Source organism: Platichthys flesus, chromosome 14, assembly GCF_949316205.1.
Source record: "Platichthys flesus chromosome 14, fPlaFle2.1, whole genome shotgun sequence".
NCBI classification, from domain to species: Eukaryota; Metazoa; Chordata; class Actinopteri; order Pleuronectiformes; family Pleuronectidae; genus Platichthys; species Platichthys flesus.
In genome coordinates this window covers 17,603,868-17,624,178 of record NC_084958.1, presented here as the reverse complement: position 1 = coordinate 17,624,178, position 20,311 = coordinate 17,603,868, and the positions used below count along the sequence as shown (strand labels likewise).

The 20,311-nt window shown below is 43.2% G+C and overlaps 3 protein-coding genes across 5 annotated transcripts; all 3 read left to right on the top strand.

Annotated features, from left to right (window-relative positions):
• The first annotated feature begins 19 nt into the window (after window positions 1-19).
• gng5 (guanine nucleotide binding protein (G protein), gamma 5) lies at window positions 20-2,095 on the top strand. Its single transcript, XM_062404144.1, has 3 exons — window positions 20-185; window positions 1,128-1,272; window positions 1,821-2,095. Exons 1-2 carry the CDS (start codon window positions 105-107, stop codon window positions 1,251-1,253), a joined length of 207 nt encoding a protein of 68 aa, XP_062260128.1. The 5' UTR covers window positions 20-104; the 3' UTR covers window positions 1,254-1,272; window positions 1,821-2,095.
• Window positions 2,096-3,129: 1,034 nt separating this feature from the next.
• Window positions 3,130-17,045, top strand: gpt (glutamic--pyruvic transaminase). 3 transcript variants are annotated; one of them, XM_062404096.1, is made up of 12 exons: window positions 3,130-3,275; window positions 7,739-7,925; window positions 11,411-11,500; window positions 11,669-11,777; window positions 11,981-12,114; window positions 12,605-12,848; window positions 13,063-13,142; window positions 13,224-13,360; window positions 13,511-13,685; window positions 14,743-14,898; window positions 16,066-16,178; window positions 16,412-17,045. In XM_062404096.1, exons 1-12 carry the CDS (start codon window positions 3,241-3,243, stop codon window positions 16,500-16,502), a joined length of 1,551 nt encoding a protein of 516 aa, XP_062260080.1. In that variant the 5' UTR covers window positions 3,130-3,240; the 3' UTR covers window positions 16,503-17,045. The 3 variants fall into 3 exon arrangements, with proteins under 3 accessions (XP_062260080.1, XP_062260081.1, XP_062260079.1); XM_062404097.1 differs by lacking the exon at window positions 3,130-3,275 and adding an exon at window positions 7,084-7,200; XM_062404095.1 differs by lacking the exon at window positions 3,130-3,275 and having other exon boundaries at window positions 7,366-7,925.
• fuz (fuzzy planar cell polarity protein) lies at window positions 3,283-6,211 on the top strand. The gene has a single exon (XM_062404098.1). It carries the CDS (start codon window positions 3,617-3,619, stop codon window positions 4,898-4,900), a length of 1,284 nt encoding a protein of 427 aa, XP_062260082.1. The 5' UTR covers window positions 3,283-3,616; the 3' UTR covers window positions 4,901-6,211.
• Window positions 17,046-20,311: the final 3,266 nt, after the last annotated feature.

The following is a 20,311-nucleotide window of genomic DNA, read 5'->3' as shown; positions in this document are numbered from 1 at the left end:
GTGACCGGAATCCGGATGTCATCATCATCTTCGCTTTTGTCTCCGCATCCAGCCCAGACTCGCTCCCTCCTCTTCCACTCAGACGAGAAGAAAACGCCTCGAAAATGTCGAGTTCCTCAAACCTCGTCGCCATGAAGAAAGTCGTGCAGCAGCTCCGCTTCGAGGCGAGCATCAACAGAGTGAAGGTGACTCCCCGGGTTCCTTTTGTTTTATCCGGTCAAACAACGCGGACAAATGTCGACCGCGTCCGGCTAACGGCGCTAGCTGCCGTCCGGAGCTAGCAGCGTTAGCCCACAGTCAACAGGCGTAGCTTAGCATAGCATAGCAGGGCGTAGCTGGGAAGAGGAACACAAGTCAGCTGTGATACACTTAGTTAACATGGAAGGGAGAATATAAGATGTACTCACTTGTATCTGGTGGATGCTAGCATCTGTCGCTGAACTTTAAGGTAACAGGGAAGCTAGCGAAACGTAGCTGAAAAGTAAGAATACGTCAAATTTAGCTTGATCAATAACCACATAGATCAAGATCCACATATTCCCTTTATGATTGTAATCTGCCCCTACAATCTAGCTAATGCATTTATTGCAATCATTTTACTTAGGAAAGTTAAAATGGAGTTAATCAACAAGGCAGATGACGTTTATTATTCAGACTCTGGGTCCAGATGAAATGCAAAACATGGGTTAAAATGCATTCAAGAGCCCAAAAATAGAATACGTAAATATTATGCTTGATTCATGGAAACCATTCAGTACTTCTGATCCTCTACATTCAAATAACTGTCTAGAGCTATTTATTTGTGATTTCTAACCTCATGACTTGACTCAGTTCTCCGGCTGCAGGTTTCCAATATGTGTTAAGAAATCTAATATTTTGTCAGTTTTATTAAATACTGGGTTTACAATTAAACACTTCCGATCTTACACACTAATACTATAATTGAATATAGAGAGAGGGAGATTATTTTTAATTAGTCATTGAACTAACAAATGTTAGATTTCTTACAATACAGCTGTACTCCTAAATTTGAAGTGAATGTAGTACTCCATTAGGACGTCTGTTAAACCTAACTCCAGTATACTCCCACGTCAAGGTTAACATTTCGATTCCTCTTTTGTCTCCAGGTCTCCCAGGCAGCTGCAGACCTTCAACAGTTTTGCCTTCAGAACGCCTTGCAGGACCCTCTGCTCACTGGCGTGTCCTCCAGCACTAACCCTTTCAGGCCGCAGAAGGTCTGCTCCTTCTTGTGAAAAACCACTGCATTCATTGGTGAGTCTGCAACCCGGTCGACACATTTGGCATACGCAACTGGAGAGAATTGATCATTTCTTTGCAAGATTCTCCTTAATGTGGCTCTTATACCTACTCATAAGTCTTTTCATCAGCTTGACTATCACTGTAATTTACTTAAAGTGCGAAAAAAAATCTGAACATCGATAGAAACTTCTCAGACCTCCCCAGCATAATTTACCTTTGTTATTGACTTTTATTCTAAATTTATTCCAATCTCTATTTTTCCAATAATACGTGCGTTTGGCGTTCCTTCATTTGTTGCAGCCGCTGGAAAATGAACATAGATTGTATGACAAAATGTATACTTTTAAGGCCATGTCATATATGGATTCAAATGAGGCTTCATGCATTTGCAATTTTTTCATAGCGTCTCTGAATGTACAGATTGTTGAACATAATGAAAAATCTAATACCAATATTAATTTTTTATAATAAAACAAATCTTTTCAAATTCATTAAAGTTCAAATCCAGTGCCTAATATGTTGTCTGTTTTTGTCTCTGGTTTTATTTTTGTTCTGCAAAGGCCTTCATTTTGATGCTACAGGGAAAAGTTGACCTCAACACTGCTCCTCATGCCAAGCCATTATACTGCCACAGGATCTCTGGAGTGTAGAAAACATTGTCAGGAAGATGACCATCTATTTTCAGCCACAGTAGAAGAAAGGAGACAGTTTTATTTTTCATGGCACAGTGTGATTTTTGAGTAAATTATTGTGCCTTTTCTATTGTTCTATTTTAGTCATCACTGTTCTTGACTTTTTTGTATTTAATGAATAAAAACATTCTTTCCTACTATAATGTTTATAAGTGTGGCTTTGTTTGTTGCTGTTTATCTGTTTGACAACATTGAGTACCACACATGTGGCTGACAGTGCTGCCTAATGTATACTAGAGGTACATTACTCATGGAGGAAGCTGAGGTGAAAACTAAATGAAAATTAATTGTAATATGGAAGTTATGAGAATGTGTTCAATTGTAAGGCGTTTTGAGGGCTTAAACATGATCAAAATTTGCAGAAAATTTGAAACTTGTGAAAATTTAAGTATTCTGGAGAAATTTTCTGTGGAAAAATGGCTTAACGGTGCCCCCAAAGACCCCTGGAATGCGTTCACATTGACCGATCTTCACAAAAATCGATACACAGGTGTATTGGATTGGATTCAAATGTATTGTCATTACACAGAGTACAAGTACGGAGGCAACGAAATGGAAAGAAGGTTGAAAGATTACAGCATAACATGAGGGGAGGGAGGAGAGAAAAACAACCCCAAGACTATGCTCCTAGAGGAGTAGTACAGTGTGGGAACAGGGAAAAAAAACACATAAGCACATACATTTTAATCATGACACACACACAATTATTTGTCCATCTTCTTCCTGTTCTTATCCCCCCATCGTCGTGTTGGCAGTACCTAAACCACCTATTAATTGCCCAATATCTTACGCTGTAAATTTAAAAACAAAAATAAATAAATAAAAATAATTTAAATACAATTAAATGAATTCTGCGCAGAAGCGAACTGTGCATCATTAATTTAGCTTAATTTAATTTGTTTTATATCTAATTTTATGACAAGAAACCACAATCGTAATTAAATGTTTGATTAAACTTATTGATATAACTATTCGTACATTTCATAAAAAAATGTGAGGTGCTAAATAAATAATTTCCAAGCACCTTAAAACGATATGTTACTAATAGTATGTTAGATAATAATAGTAAAACTTCTGGTGACGTTGTTAAGCAGCAGCGTGACCAGTGGGCTGGTTCAACTCTCGCGAGAGGTGGCTCAAGCTCCACGTGAGGAGCCAGTGATCGGCCCCAGCAACTGAACCCAGGTCTGTGCTCCCGTCCCGCCGCTGCAGCGCCTCCTCCGGAGCTCTTCCCTCTCACATTGCCGCTCGACCGGCCGAATGTAACCGCCCTCTCCGGCTCCGAAGAATGAATCATGGGACGACGTTACTGTGGAATCGACGGTAACTTGTTTTGTTGACCTAGCATGTTAAACACAGTTAGCCGAGGTACCGCGGGGGTGTATCGGGGTTGTGATGCTACAGGAGCTGCATGATATATCTCGTCCTCGTTGTTACAACCTGTTCCGGGCAGATGCGGGCAATTGGGTTTATTAGGTTGCGTGGTGCTGACGGAGCTCCGCCGACATGATGCAACAGCAGAGCCAGCGTTAGCCCCGTCGCTGGTAGCCGGTGAGTTTATTACACTTCATCCGCTGAACAGGGGAACCGTTAGCCGAGCGGTTCAGTAACCCGGGACGCGCGTGTGTTGAACGTGTTCGCTGCTAGCTAACATCCTGGAGATAATGCTCCAGGACGGATCCACGCACCTCCTCTGCCTCACAGCCAGCAGCGGGGTCCCCCTCTTCACGCGGGGAGCCCCCAGACAGCTGCCCTTCCCCGTCATCGGCTCCCTGAACGGCGTCCACATGTTCGGGGGCGGCCAGGGAGTCGTGTTGTCCTCTTGCGAGACCGAGGGCGGGGGGAAGGTGGTGTGGAGGGTGTTCCGGGACAGCGTGATGCTCATCGCGGTGAGTGGCGGCGGCAGCAGCAGCAAAGAGGAGGAGGCTCGTCTGCAACGCCTCCTGGAGGATGTGTGGAGCTGCATGGTGCTGGTGCTGGGCCAGGACGAGCTGACCAACATGAGGAACGTGGAGAGGCTGAAGAGGGACCTGCGCTCCTGCTTCAGCCTCATCGATCAGCTGCTGGAGGAGAGACAACAGGGCATCCTGGGTAACCTGACACACTGCGCTGACTCACTCCTGCCTCCCAACCCTGCTCTTCTTCAACAGGCAGTGGACGGCTTCGCTCAGGCCGCAGACAGCGAGTTCGGATGCCTCCTCGTCCACGGGCGGATCGCTGCAGCCACGGAGAAGTGGTGGCGCCTGGCTCCACAGGAAGTCGTGCTGCTCTCTGCTGTGATCCGGTCCCTCTCGGCCTCTGGATCCGCTTCCTGTGATTACCCGGTGTTCCTTCCCCACGGCAGCCCCACCGTGGCTCACCGCCTGCTCCGCTTCCAGCTGCTTCCAGGGGTAGACGTTTGTGTGCTGTGTGGTCCCACTCCTTCCCTGCACAGAGCCGAGAGTGAGCTGGTGGGTATTTTCTGGTCACCACTGGTGGAGGCCCTGAGAGACTGCCTGGCCGTAGGAAAGCGCTGCATGCCAACATCTGTGTCCCTGCGCCCTGATGTGCTGGCACTTCTCCTCATCAACCGTGAAACACGGCGGTCAGTCTCCTGTGTGCGGACTCATCCTCTGCCCAGCGACCCTCCTTTACCCTCAGAGGCCCGCTGCTGGGAGCTGCTGAAGCTGCTCTACATCTTCAGCAGCACACGCTACTTCAGCCAGGAGGAGGCATCGTGTGTCTCCCCAGAGGAGAGATCTCAGAGAGGGAACACTGACGACTTTGTCCTTGGATTCTCACACCAGCCACTACAATGCTACTCGGTCACAGACGAATGTAAAAGCTACGGACTTCAGACAGCCCAGCACCAGCTCTTTCTGCTTATGCCACCGTCAGTCCCCACCTTTGCACTGCGCTCTGTGGCCACACAGACTCTCTCTGACATAGTTGCAGCCACTGGGTTTTAAGTGAAAAGTTTACGCCGCTATAACACCTCCGTTTTTGGTAAATCTCGTACGCTTTGACCTAATAATATATCAATGAATGGGTGGACAGCCTTTCAACTGTGATTTGTATTCTTTATTTTTACTGATGACTGCAAACATATAAAATTACACGATGACTACCAGATCTATAGTAGAGGCAAATAAATACCTTCTATATGTTCATCTTTTATAAAGACAGTGATTGACAGACAGGCCTACCAGGCATGTTCGAAACAATACGGTTACATATTTAAAATAACATTGTACAACTTTTTAACCCAGAAATAGAAGCTACACAATTAGTGGATTTGTCACTGACTTAGAAGAGGTAGAATGGTGCTGCTATCGTTTCAGTGAGTTGGGTTATTCCCTCAAAGCTCCAGGTTTGGGGGGTGTTCTCCACATGATACCCCAATATTACATGTGTGCCTGCAGGGGACACTGTTGCTCAGTAAAACCCAATGGTAAAACGTCACACAGTGTCCTTACAGCTTTGTTTGGCATTTAAGTAATTACTGTTCCCTATTTATGTTTAGCTTGGCTTCAGGGCTGTTGTTACAGGAACGAAACCTGAACCGATCGCAGTTTCACATTACGTATGATGCTGCTACTGAATACTAATGTTACCTCTAGGATTTCACTTCACCTCAAAGTGTATTAGAGAAACATGTGAAGATGTTCCACTGGGATCAAATGTGCCTGCTGTCTGTTGTTTGAACATTTTGAATTGTTTGGCTCGACATAATAGATTATATTTATCTTTTCTAGTTCCTACATATATTTTCTTGATTACTTTCTATGGGTCTTTGTATCATTAAGGGTTTAATCCCATTTTCTTATCAATTATGAGATAATTACAATGTTTGCACTCAATGTTTCATTGCAAAACTCAAATGTGCAACTTCAAATAAGACATATAAACCATTTGCCAATGAAGGTAGATCAGCTCAGTGGTTATAATATTACATTTCAATAAAACTGACACTTATATGGTAATAATATGTTTGTTTTTTGTATCTCACACAGATGGTAGATTCTATGGATAAAATAAATCTAAAAGCATCTGCAAGGACTCAAGTTCTTTTAGTCCTACTTATTCCAGAATTGTTAAAATAACAGTGACACTGGCTGTTGACAAAACAGGTACACATCGCTATCGAATGAATATTCTTATGGTCATGATAAATGTTTTGTCTTTATATCTGCGCTTGTGATTTCAAGAAACCTATCGCTCACTCACTTTTCAGTGTGAAGGCAGAGTGACACTGAAAGTCTGATTGAGGATCAGTGACATACCAGTAAGTAGTTTCAAATCCCAGTTTCACCAGATGATCTGCTCCTCATGCTCATTTTATCTGTGGGATTTCCTGCCAGCGAGGCTGACGGTATTGTCTCGGTTTAACCCGAGAAACCTGAAATGTGAAATTTGAACCAGTGCCTTTAGGTCTGAACCCATTACACCACACCAGGGGCCTATAAATGATTAAGCAACTGTGGTATAATACATTTAACTAAGCACATTTGGTTAAGTACCTCAGAGGCATTCTAAACCTGCCTGTTTGCAACACAGCTAACTGAAGAAGTATCATTAGTGAGTCCCCAAACAGTTCTGCAATATGCTGTCACTTTTTTATTGTTCACATGCAGAGCTTTTTATAAACAGTCAATTATTTTTGCCATTTGGTCAAAATTTTAATGACTAACTTACTAACTAACAGCAGGAAAACACCACTCCCTGGCCGCAAACCCGAATTTTGATATTGAAGGTATCCCATGTCCAAATTCGACACTGCACTTCCCCGGCCTATTAAGGCACTAAAAATGCATGCAGGATAATGCATTCCTAGAATGAAGATGATATAATGAATGGTTCTAGATCCATGTGTTCCACAGACAGACAAACATTTGCAGAATTAGAAGCCAGATTTACATGGATATCTATATATTTTCTGTTATTAAAGCCAGTGTGTGTAGACTTTAATTGTGATTATATGCAGTTTTATATTGTTCTGATGGCCCATGTTGATGTTTGTGAAAGGAAATGAAGGAGGAAACTTTTCTCCGGTGCAGAAAGGAGGAGCATTCACCAGCAAGTCTCCTTCCAAGTCTCCTCCCAATCCTGCACAATGCGCTCAGGACAAAAACCGTGAGACGCGGTGCGAGAGGGACAAAGCAGGAGAGGTGCACCGGCTCCCTGGTTGTTTATCGGTCAGATCCACGCCTGACCCCAGAGGTGGCCGGGCTCAGTAACCGGAGACCCGGGCTCGGTTGACAGCCTCACGGTGCGTAGGATAACGGGATGACGGGAGGAGAAGGGGTGGGGATGCGCGCACAAAGGGGAGGGATACACTCGCTGGTTGTAGAGTTGCCATGTGTGCAGGGAGAGTGCCCCCCCCCCCGAAAAAAAAAAACAGTGGGGAAAGTTGAGTCGGTGCGTGCAGCCTGGTCCTGAAGCTCCCGGAGTCACTCGGTTTTTTTTCCTCTGTGCGGTTCAAAGGTCCGAGCGCTGCGGCTGCTCTTGCACAACTTCACACTTCCTCTCGGGTGAAGTAACCTGCGTGCTGCGGCGCTACAGTCACTCCAGTTTTTTTTATTTCTCTAGAGTTTTGTAGAGAGAAGGCCGTGCAGTATGTCCGCCACTCGGATGCAGCTGCTGTCTGCCAGAAATATTCGGCTGCTTAGCCGGGGGCGAAGCGACTTTTTAGCCGGTAGCAGCAACAGCTGCGGCGGCGGCGGCGGAGCGTCGCTGGCCGTCGGTGGTCCCACTCCCAGGGTCCGCTCACTGACCTCTCCCCCTCTGTCCTCCTCCTCTCCCGGCAGAGCCTTATCGAGTCTGAGCGCGACCCGACGCGGGCTCCCCAAAGAGAAAATGTCCGAAAACGGATTGGTGTCCCGGGCCAAGGTGCTGACCATCGACACCATGAACCCCACGGTGAAGAAGGTGGAGTACGCGGTGCGGGGGCCCATCGTGCAGCGCGCTGTGGAGCTGGAGAGGGAGCTCTCTGAGGTTTGTAGCCTCTGGACCACTCTCTGCATCGGATCTGTTTTACATCTCATCTCCAATCGTTGCATATGGAAATGCATGTGTGTGGGTTTTTGTTTCCTAACACTAGTCAGTTTACTTCTCTTCCCTGTGGCCAGACAGTGGCAGTTTCTGTAAAGCGGCTGTTGTTTAAAGAGAAAGTTTAAACTTTCAAAGATCTTTTTATTTTACTGCAATTTGAATCACTTTGAAACCTTCTGACGTCGGGGAAAAAATGACATGGTGGGATGGACTCCATTGAAAGGGGACCCTGCTGGTCTGCTGCTGGTGAATGCTTGTGTTGTCTGGCCAAGCATGAGTCCAGTCGGTGTCCCTTTACAGATCTGCACTGTTCTCCCCAGAATGTTATCGCCATGAACATGTACAAATTAATCCTTAAAGAAAACTCTATGTTAGCCAGTGGGCTTCTTTCACACCCTTATAGCAAAGTCCATGTGTTAGTTAGTTATTCCTCGGGACTTTCATCATGCTCGATGATTCATAGAGTGACCAGATTATTTGCTACATCCACACATTTCTCTTTCTTGGACTCATCACCACCGTTAATCTCTAACCCATGTGTTCTTTCCGCCCCCTGTTTTGTTAGTGTTGTTTAAAGCACTAAAAGAATTGGCGGAGTCCAAAGTGTGTGTTTCACTCTCTTGACGACTTGGTGATGATACACTTGAATTCCTGATAACCAAAATATCAAACTCTCCACAGTTTTTTTTAATCTCAATAACTCCACTAAATCGTTATCATATGTATACTTATCTCAAAATCTCTAGTAAAGTAATATAATTGAATCTGTATCAAGTTTATTATAGGTCCTTTCCAAGTAATTGCCACTGTAAATCCACATCATCATGCCTCGTGCATTCCTCTTTTTAAGCCCTGCACAATCCCTTTATGTGAAACTGTTAATGGTGATGTGGCAACCAGCGGTTTAGTGTACCGAGTGCAGTGTGGTGTGAAAACAGTCCCCTCTTTAGTGCTTTGCTCAGGAAGGGATGAGCACGCCAACAGGTCCTCGTGCAGGTGAACGGCTCAGCGGCGTGGGGCCTGCAGTGGTCGTAATGGCAGCCGTGACCTTTTTAACCAGACGGTTCAGTGGAACCAAAGACTTTATGTTCTGTTTGTTCTGACCAATGCTTATCTGAAGCTGACCCCCCCCTCCCTCTCTCCCGCAACCTATCTCCACTGGATATTTACTTTCTCCTCAACGGCCTACGAGGTTGTTTTATCAATTATGTAGTTGGAAGAAATTGCAGTTGTTGGATAAAGTTGGTAAAACTCAGCCAAGATATTGAGGGTTGGATAAGAGCGAAGTAAGAAACTTATTTTTTACCACATCACATTTACCTTTAAGACTGTAGAATCACTGAACTTTATTTGTTCATCAAATGCAGATGTCCCTGACTGTCGGTCTCAGCAGTCGCGCAGCATCGAGCCAGAAGGCAAAAATGTTCTGCTCTAAGTAATCGGCTCCAGACTTCTCTGTCTTCATCCGATGAGAACTGTGCTTTTATAGACTGAAAACAAATTCCACTTCATTCTCCAAGCTCCTACTTTACCAAATTGTCGTACGGTGTTGTGTTACTTTGGGAAACGGGTCACAGAGCTATTCTCTCTTTTGTCTGGAAGTTAAATTCGCGGATCCCCATCTCTGATTACCTGAGATCTTTTCATTAACAGTTTTTTTATTCTAAAGGGAGAAGAACAAGACCAACTTTGAGTCTACCAGTTCACAAGAGTGCAGATAAAGGCGTCACATGCGGTTACTAAATTGTGGTCATTGTTTGTTCTTAATGAGCAGATTGCTGATAGTGTAGACATGTAGAGAGGGTTACTGTAGGACAGACTGCCGATACTCAGGTGCAGTTTTGTTTTCCAAATTTTGTGCCAGAATGAAATCAAATACACAAACCTCATCTAAAGACGTTTTCCAGCTGAGGACAAAAAAAAAAAGACTTGAATAATGAATATTGGTTTATTATCAGAACTTTTTGTCATCAACTTGCAAGGTCACAGTGTTGTTCACTAAAGATTTCACTGTTTGACGTCCTTAAAGTCCCTGCTGTTACTCTGTGACGTAAAAAGCCTGAGTTCTACAACCAGAGCCCCTTTTTCACCTTCTGGTGGACCTTCAGCTTTGTTTGCTTGGTTGTGTTTTTTTTTTTTTTATCACAGACGGGAGGATACAAAGCACTGGTTGTTTCTCAGGAGCAGAGGTCAGTTTGTTTCTAAAGGATCCCCATCATGCATGGGCGGTACTTTTAACCCAGGGGTGTTATTCATCCCCCTAGAATGCTATTGGTCCAGACCGAGAGCCGCCTCTTAAGTTGGACCAATGAGAGAGCAAGACATCAAGTTCCTAAAATATGAGCTGGATTGGACAAATCAAACAAACAGGCTGCTTTGATTACCGCAGGGAGCGGGCGCCACTCGTGGTTTTGTTGGAGTCACGCTGTCCTTAACATCTGGTGTCAACAGGAAGAGATTGTGTGCGTGCGCCTGTGTCTTTGTGCGTTGTGGTTTGTCCTCTGTCCTCACAGCTGCTCAAGAGGTTATTTCTGAAATCTTATACTATTGGCCTGAATGACAGTAAACAGATACCTTGATTTAGCTTATAAAGTATGTTTGACCTTCAGTCCACTGCTGCGCTGCTCTCCTCCCCACACTAAATGAGGTCACAGGTCTCTGTCTAATGTATGTTTGTGTGTCTGTGTGTCAGACGGTTAATCACGTCTGTGTGATAAGGTGCTCATATCGAAACTTTGCTCCCATGTCTGCACGTACCAAATAGTTTTTATCACACAGCTTCTTCCCCTTTTGACATGTCTCCAAGTTACCTCCTTAATAAACCCGTTCACTTTAAGGAATAGAGAGCTTGGTTAAAGCTCTTAATATCGGTCAGTGAAGACTTGTAGTTCCCTTTGGTAGAAGAGAGACTTCCTGAGTTTATACTGACACATAGAAATTCTGACTTGAAACCTGGAAGTGTAAGTTACTCTCGTGTCAAGGATGACCCTAAATGATGAAAAACTTGGGCCAAACTTTCGTCCATAACAGGATTTGGACATAGACACATTATAATTATAATATATTGAATTTTCCTTCATTTGCAGGAAAATAACTGGTTTGAGTTCAAACATCAGCCAATGAGTGAACCAATAACCCCCTGTGTGCTCTGCAGCTGCTCGGCTCACAGACTCTGGTCTTTATGTAAAAGCTACATATGTGTTTAAATATGTGTGTAGGATGGGGTCAAGGTTGTACTGCTGCGCGGGGGGGGGCTCTCAGCCATCCCGATTCTTCTCGTCAGTCACGTCTGTTAACGGGCTGTCACTTTAATACTCCGAAAAGAGAACGACATTATGCAAAGTGAATAAATCATCTCACTGTTCACACTTTTGTTTCCACTCTTCACGTGTATAATACCCTTTGTATGTTATCTTCACATGTTGCAGGGAATGAAGAAACCATTCGCTGAGGTCATCAAGGCCAATATCGGTGACGCACATGCGATGGGACAGCAGCCAATTACCTTCTTCCGACAGGTCAGAATCTAAATATAGCCCCTCCCCTCTGACATGTCAACGTCTGAAAAAAAGTTTGATCTCCTCTTGTCTCAAATAAGTTGGTGTCATTCTGTTTTCTCTGGGTTGTGCAGGTTATCACATAATGTCCTCTTCATCTCTTATACTCACACGTCCCTTTGTTTCAAGGTTTTGGCTCTGTGCTCCTACCCTGAACTGTTGAATGACACAACATTCCCAGAGGATGCTAAAAGTAGAGCACGCCGCATTCTGCAATCGTGTGGAGGGAACAGTATGGGTGCGTGTATATATACATACATACATACCTACATGTATATATATATATCTGTGTGTGTGTTGGTATTTTTCGCTCCAACACTTTATATAACCCTGGCTGCTTATTAACACATCCAGGCTTCTGGTTGATTTATGTTTCCTGATGGTGTTTTTTATTGTGTGAGACCTTTAAGACTTCTGTTGTCTCATGTGAATCTCCCTCAGGCTCCTACACTGCCAGTCAGGGCATCGACTCTGTGCGTCAGGATGTGGCACGCTACATCGAGCGAAGGGACGGCGGCGTGCCCTGCGACCCGGACGACATTTACCTCACCACAGGGGCCAGCGACGGCATAGTGGTACAAGTCACCTTTCATTTGGACTTTTTGACATTATCACCTCTGTACTTTTGATCATTTATTATAACACCCATCACCCTCGTAAAGCTGTCATCTCAGCATGTATGATATAAGCTAGTTCAGTTTAATAAGATGCATACATGTTTTGGCCGGTGGCCCTGTGGGTTTTTGTGTCCTTGAAAAAGAGATGTCTAATGAAAGCTTCATAGTTAACCTGCAGAAGCATCCAGTCTATACTTTTCCTTATTCAATCATTGATAGAAGAGTCTACTTGCTCAATGCCCACTTTTTAGTTAAACCTAACTTAAACCAGTGCAGTCTAACAGCGGCTCATCACCTCCATGAAGGTTATAGTGTTCAGTTTTTGTCAAGACAATTTCAGAAGCATTGTACAAACTGATGTCCACCTTATTTTGATCAACAATGGAAGTCTACATAACTTAAACGCGTCTCTTTATGTCTAATGCCCTTCTTCACTTCCCTGTCACAGACCATGCTGAAGCTGCTGATGTGCGGTGAAGGGGCGGACTGCACAGGCGTCATGATCTCCATACCTCAGTATCCCCTGTATTCTGCTGCCTTGGCCGAACTCGGCGCCGTGCAGATCAACTACTACCTTAACGAGGAAAACTGCTGGAGCATGGACATCAGCGAGCTGCATCGCGCCCTGGACGAAGCTCGGGAGTACTGCAACCCGAGAGCCCTGTGCGTCATCAACCCTGGAAACCCCACCGGTAAACCTCTCTCAAAATGTACATTATATGTATGTGCGACTCAAAGTTGGAAAATAAAGTGCCCTGTCATTCTGTTTCCCATTGGGGAACGCTTTTAAAACCACAAATACCATGTGCTCCTCAAAGGTGCCACTAGATGGCAGCAAATTGACGTAACTGCTGTAAATCCCCATTTCAGTCACTTCTTCAAAATGAGCCTCCTTCTGTTCCGCAGGTCAGGTTCAGAGCAGGCAGTGCATCGAGGACGTTATCCGATTTGCAGCAAAGGAACGTCTTCTCCTTATGGCCGACGAGGTACTGCATCTCTTTTATCATCCGTCTGCTTGATTGTCTATTTCACCATGTAATGTGTCTCAATCTGTCCCCATCTCCCAGGTGTACCAGGATAATGTGTACGCTGATGGTTGCCAGTTCCACTCTTTTAAGAAAGTTCTGTTTGAGATGGGACCAGAGTACTCGGATACAGTGGAACTGGTATCCTTCCACTCCACGTCAAAGTGCTACATGGGAGAGTAAGTCATCTCACAGTCATGCTGGGATTAATCTGTCAGACCACATTGTCGTCACAAAGTCTGTTTCTGTCTCTTTTTGTTTTTCTTTCTTTTTTCTGTACATCATCTGTGATAATACGTCATATTGTAATTTTTGCGTTTCCCTCCTAGGTGCGGCTTCCGCGGAGGCTACATGGAGATCATCAACATGGACGAAGAGGTGAAGGCCCAGCTGTCGAAGCTGGTGTCGGTCCGTCTGTGTCCTCCTGTTCCCGGTCAGGCTCTAATGGACCTGGTGGTCAACCCCCCGCAGCCCGGGGAGCCGTCATACGCCAAATTCATCAAGGTTCACAGTCTTCATCCTGCTGCTATCATTATTCACTCTGCCGGTGCAACAGATAATCAATTCACTAATACAGTACATAATCTGATATCGTACATTATCGGCACTGTGGCACTATTCAGATTAGTCTTTTTTCCAGTTCTCTATCTGTACTCTGCCACTGATTATGAATTTCACCTAGAAATTAATATTTTTGTTGCTTTAATCAGCCAATTCATTGTCTCTTTCTCTGCTTTATCCCATCATATTTCTATAATATGAAATATCTGTTTGCCAATGCTTGGGTTCTTTTTGCATTTTATATGTAGCTTGTGTGTGACAGTCTTGAACTGCTGGAATCATATTATAAACATTATTATGGTCAATGCATCATAATTAGAGATGTTTCCATATATCAGTATCAGAAACGCCTCCAGTGCTCCTGAAAAGTGCAGGATTGGGCATCGGCAGGTATGCAGATCTATGGACTGACCCATCCCACGTCTTCCAAAGTAGTTTCACCCATATAAAAGGCACATTTTCTTGTTAGACCAATACATTATCTGCATTTATAGAACAGTACTGCTGCTACGCAAAGTCGAGACTTTGGTATTGAGAAGAGAACAATGGTATCATCTATAATCTAAATGCTGCTCCCAAAAGCATCTTCTTCCATGAAGCTGCTTTGGAAAGTTGGTTGATGTAGAATCTTGTGTAGAAAACATTATTGGTTTAATTAATTTAATTTAATTAATGGCATTTATCTGATCTGTTTAAGCAGAAGGAGAAAATTTAAAGCAGAAAATAATTGGCCCGAGACACCTTCAGTCAATAGAATAAGGCAGGAGACATCTTGATGGTGCTGACAAGTAACGGTTTCTTCCATTCAAGATTCAAAGAAACCATTTTCTGTGGTTAAGATTTCCTCCGGACCACATTGAGCTTGATAAGACGGAGGGTGACAGCTAAAGGAGATGATCGAGTGCGGTCCGTCTAAGTTGCCTGTGTTTTCTGATGTCTCTCTTTGCTTTTCCTTTTATATATTTTTTTTCTCTCCGATCTCTCTCTCTCCCACTTTCAGGAGCGCACAGCCACTTTAAGTGCCTTAGCAGAGAAGGCCACCCTCACAGAGCAGGTTCTCAACACTGTGAAAGGCATCAGCTGCAATCCTGTGCAGGGTGCGATGTACTCCTTCCCCAGCATAACCATCCCTGAGAAAGCCATTAAAGAGGCCATGGTCAGTCCTTAACCTTCTCATTTTAAAATGTTACCAAAGTTTTGTGCTTCAAGGAAATTACATTGATCAGTAAATGAAATAGACAATTCAATGGTAAAAGATTTATTTTCTCCCACTCCCACTGAAGTACCACTTGTTATTCGGTGCACCTACAATGATTCAGCTTTCTACTACTCTTCATGGTCTCAACTGCCCTCAATCCACCAATAGGCATGTTCGCTACAAACAACCAAAATCATGACTGGAGTGAATTTACATTGGGTAAAGAAAGAAAGATACAAGACTAACATCTCATACTTTACATTGTGCTGAATTAAATAACGTTTAACCAGGAACGCTGTGAATCCGCTGCCCTGTCTGTGAAAGGGAACAAATGATTTCCGATGGCTTGTGGTTTCAATTCTGTCCCGTGGTCGACTGCTCTGGAGGAATTTCAGTGAGGACGAATGAGGCAAGCCACGAGGATCTGATTAGCCTTACAGAGTATAAGGTCTGAGTGGAGCTGACCTACCGACACGTGATCAATCCCGGTGACTGGACACCACTGGCAGAGCTGCCGTGCGTTTTATTCAGCGTATTCACTATTTAAAAAAAGCTCTTGATCCAAAAGAAAAGAGATAAACTTAAGATTTGCTTTACCCTCAATTACAACCCATCTCTTTTGTCTGTATTTCTGTTTAAATCAACCTTCAGTTACCTTGTTACTGCTGAATACTCGTCCTTACTCAAAGCCGAAGGGCACCTGTGTTTAGAAAATAAACTCAAATATGGAAAATGCTGCAAAATTGTCCACATGAAGCTATAGTACACAGTTAATAAAACATTCAAAAGAGTGAATTAAATCCAGAGCTTGTGATGGGAGAGAAATATTGGCCTGTATAATTACAGGAGTGGGCTGTTGGATACAAAGAGATGCTCAGTTGAGCTGTTCCTGCTTTCATTTGGTCCACTTCTTCTTTAAATTGATTTGATCTTCTGCAAATTGAAAATCCTCTAGACCAATTTGAAGTCGTGAAGGAAAAACAGAATGTAAACAGAGTGCGTTAGGTATGAACGCTGAACTGGCAACCACAGAACCACCGTTGATAAAGGTTGGAGTTTATTAGTTAAACTAGCAGGATATTAAGGGTCAAACAGCTCAATCATGTTCCCTTCCCCCTCTGTTAGGACATCGGTCAGCAGCCAGATATGTTTTATTGCATGAGGCTGCTGGAGGAGACCGGGATCTGCCTTGTGCCTGGAAGCGGCTTTGGCCAGAAGGACGGAACCTACCACTTCAGGTACATTTATAAAGCTGCAACTGACATCAATTGTTCTGCCGATTTTCTTCTTGATTAAACAACTTTATTATTTAATTATTTCCCACTTATAATGTCCTTAAGCCCACAGGGACATCTTCAAACCCCTTTCCAATTAAAAGACCCCAAAAACCCAATGATACGCCGTCATTCAGCAGAATATTTGACTTTTTATATCATATATTGACTTTCTTTCCCTCTGCTCTCCTACTCAGAATGACCATCTTGCCACCGAAAGACAAGCTGCAGATCCTGTTGAACAAAGTCAAGGAGTTTCACGAGAAATTCACCGACGAGTATTCTTAAATCCCTGCAGATTTTTCTTTTTTTCCACAAAGGGAAGGAGGTCACCGACCACGACAAAGAACTCAGCCAATCACAATTTATCTGTCACTGATAAGTGCCTTCTCTGCAGCGGCTCTGGTAGTCTCTGTGATGACGCACTTCGGCCTCTACAGCTCTTTCATTCGTATGTTCTTACACAAGGCACTGTTTTCTGACAGAAAACAATACGAAACCAGAGATGAAGGGATGGATTCAGAGACTTGTGTCAAATTAGTGCGAAAAAACGGCTTCATCTAGTGTCGTCCCAGCTGAGAAAGATGTATTTACTCTAGACCTGTGTATTTGTGAGTACCAGCCATAGATTGTCCGTCGATGCCAAGCTTAAAAGTGAGGAAGGTACAATTGAAGAAAATGTGATGCTGCTTTAAACCTTGAGTACATGTACAACTGGATAAAATATTGCATTCCTGCAGGCTGTACTTGTCAGGGACAATATAAAGAAAAGTCTCATTGCATGATTATTCAAAAATGATTTTGTAGAATCAAAATAAATGTAACAGTCAACGGTTTGTCTCGTTATTTTGATGTGTTTTAGAATTTCAAAGAAGACAAATAGGTCAGATCCTTTGACCATGACAATGTTATTTCACAAATGCATAAATTAACATTGTGTCTTCAAATCTTCATACTTTCTTTAAAAGTGGGAGGGAGAGGACTTGGTTTGATATTTGAAAAGAAACCAACGTGTAATTGTTACTGTTCTTTTAGAGAAATTCCAGATTTGTATTTTTTCAATTGAAAAATGACAGACTGGTTATAACTGCTCCAGTTGTACTCTATCTTCTATGACTAGTAGCTTGTGTGAAATGAGTCTTTTATCCTTTAGTCTTAAATGTGCTACTGTTTCTCAACATTTACTTTTTATTTCTAATATATTTGTGGATCTTTTGTTCCTAAATGTTCCTCTGTGTTCAATTAAATTAAATTAGATATTGCAATATGATCTGGCAAGGAATGATCTTTTAATAATTAATCCATAACAAATTGTCTTTGTTTTGAGTTATTACAATAGTTAAGGATGTCGCAGTGTAGCCCTCAACAAAAAAGCTATTAATAACCAAAGATATTGTTTTTGACATTTTTTAATAAATGTCCAGAGAACCATTTTATTAGCTCTCCCTTTTTTTGGGATAAACTTTCATGCCCATTCAGCTCAGAAGCAGAAGCTGGTGCAATTATAGATTCCCATTCCATGTAAATCAATGTGCTCATGTAATCTATATAATTGATTATGTTGATGTGTTGTTCCAGTGACACACAAATATTGAGTCGTGCAGCTGTAAAATGAAGCAAATTCAATGTGCCATTATTCTGTAATTATCATCCGCGGCCACAGGGGTCACTGTTCAGCAAGTCAACACGTTCACTTTAATGAGGCCAATTCACGAGATCCACTAGTGTCACGAGAGTGTGGTAATTTTGTGGTAGTTATGTGTTAAGGGATCGAAACGGATTATTAGCAAAATGATGCAGACAACTTCCACCTCGGTGATGAAGACTGAGGTCGCTCCTCAGGCGTCACAGATCTGCGCGAGGGGGAGAAGACGTGAGCTGTCGGCTTTAACCGTCCCTTCCAATAATGATATTGTTCAGCTTAATTCCAGACCAAACGACTGGAAGTGTAGATACGACGGCTGTCTTATTGTATCTATTAATCTGTCATCTATTTTATTGCCTTGCGTGCAGTTTCCAAGCAAGCCGGGATGATGAATGGTACTGCAGGTTGTGTGTGTGTGTGTGCGTCTGTCTGTGTGACAGGCACAGGGACTGAAAGACTATGTAGAGAGAGTGTTAAAGAGAAGCTTGTAGTTTGAAGGGGTTTTCTGCTCTCCCTCTCCACTCCACAGTGGCTGTCAGCTTTAATTATCTTTGACAAAGGGGCCTCCTGAATCCTAATTACACTGAGCTTTGTCTTTCCTGGAACCCCTCACCATTCACTCCAGCAGCATGACGTGCTCACACACGTTCCAGTCCTCTGCACCCTAATTTAATTGGGTGCGTTTGCATTTTTTTCCCTCATCTCCTGACATCTTTTGGGAATCAAAGGTCATCATTAGTTCGGGCGAGGATGTAGGGCGTCAGGGAGACAGTCATGCATCACACATCAGCGCTGTCGTGTGGCTCTCCTGGTTGTGACAATGACCAGTCTTCATTCGCTGTGTGTACAGTCTCATATCGGGAGATTGGTATGATGGACTGGGGCATGTTACTGAGACTGGCAGTTGTGAACTGACAATCATATTGCGTTTGATATTCTGTGTGGGTGCTCGGTTTTAGCTGCTTCAAGTCTCGTAACTTGAGCCTGGAAATGAAGGGTGATTCCACAAATGTCCTGTCAATGGAATTTTAAATATGAACTCTGACTTGGTTATTTTCACCAAACAATGTCAAAAGTAATTTAGGATTAAAAGTGATACCCAAAATCAACACAATCAAGTGATCAACACAAAACACAAGTTAATTACAATTGTGATCAATAATTACTCAGTAAAAATGATTCAGAGGTGGTTTCTAACCACCTGATTAATGTAAATCCAATATCAACTCTCCTTATAGCTCCACTTTTGGTCTCCACCAACACCTGAGGGAAGCTCTGGCTCTCTAGCGGCTAAATGCTTCACAATGTTCACCAGCGAGTTTCCACCTTCGTTATTTTGGACCCGTTGTTTGCTGTCGGTTTTCAAGGACTACCATTTCTGCAAATCAAAATTAACTTCAACAACCCTGTTTATTACCAGGTGACCTTGTCATCTGACTTAATGTTACATTGATCGGAACAAAGATATAAAGTCTGTCGGCCTTAGAAATGCTTTCCACTTGTTACTGGCCAAAAGTTTCTTTACAATTTAACAAACTGAAAATCAAATGAAACTTAAGCGATAGAATCCAGATGTGTTACAGTTGGTAGCACAGCAGGGGGTGATTTTTTTTCTCCATCTATTATCTTTACCGTTTATCATTTGGAGGGGGGGGGGGAAGCCAATTCCATCTCAAATTAGGAAGGAGGCAAAGTACAAATTCAAAGCAATTTAATTTGTCTCCGGAGGGCAACTCTAAATCAGGTAGGTAGGTTCACACTGGACAGGTGGTCAGTCCATCACAGAGCCGATAGAAACAAAAACAGACGTTCAACCCTCACATTCACACACATTCAATTAATCGCTGGTGGAACCCAGAACACCCCCAAGAAAAAAGCCAGCAGACAGAGGGAGAACCATTTAAAATGTTCTTTCTATGAGGCAACAATCTTTTTTTTTTCTATTTCTGTCTTTGTCCTGTGTGTTATCATCATGCTGCTTTTAAAATGTGCTGCCCACAGAGCTGATGCAGTGAGTCAGATGAATCCTCAGCAGCTCCAATCAGCCACCGTATTGTTTCCCTGGAGGTGCGAGAGGTGGCCCCTGCTCAACATTGTGCTGAACTCTGTTGTTGTAATCACCCTGTTGAACACAATGGTTTGCATGTAGTTGTGCAATTGTGAATCCGAGATTGGTTGCTTCTGAATGTGAGCCTGATTTGTAAAGTAAAGTGAAGTTATTTTCTATGTTTGAAACACAAAAAGCAAAAGCAAAAACTCTCATGTCTTTCTGATAAATATAAAGCTACAGCCTACAGCCGAAAGTATTTGGCTCAGTTTACAATAAACATTGAAAACAGCAGGAAAAAGCTAGCCAGGCAATGTGAGCACACAAGTCCAGAAAAGGTATAACACAGGTCCAGTCATTTTTACGCATATGTTAACTGTTACATCTTTAATACCATTCTCCTAT

Coding starts and splice junctions, on each gene's coding strand:
- gng5 (XM_062404144.1), top strand. CDS start 105: ATGTCGAGTTCCTCAAACCTCGTCGCCATGAAGAAAGTCGTGCAGCAG. Junction 186..1,127: donor CGAGCATCAACAGAGTGAAG/GTGACTCCCCGG, acceptor TTTTGTCTCCAG/GTCTCCCAGGCAGCTGCAGA.
- fuz (XM_062404098.1), top strand. CDS start 3,617: ATGCTCCAGGACGGATCCACGCACCTCCTCTGCCTCACAGCCAGCAGC.
- gpt (XM_062404095.1), top strand. CDS start 7,548: ATGTCCGCCACTCGGATGCAGCTGCTGTCTGCCAGAAATATTCGGCTG. Junction 11,778..11,980: donor GTGTGGAGGGAACAGTATGG/GTGCGTGTATAT, acceptor AATCTCCCTCAG/GCTCCTACACTGCCAGTCAG. Junction 16,179..16,411: donor GACGGAACCTACCACTTCAG/GTACATTTATAA, acceptor TCTCCTACTCAG/AATGACCATCTTGCCACCGA.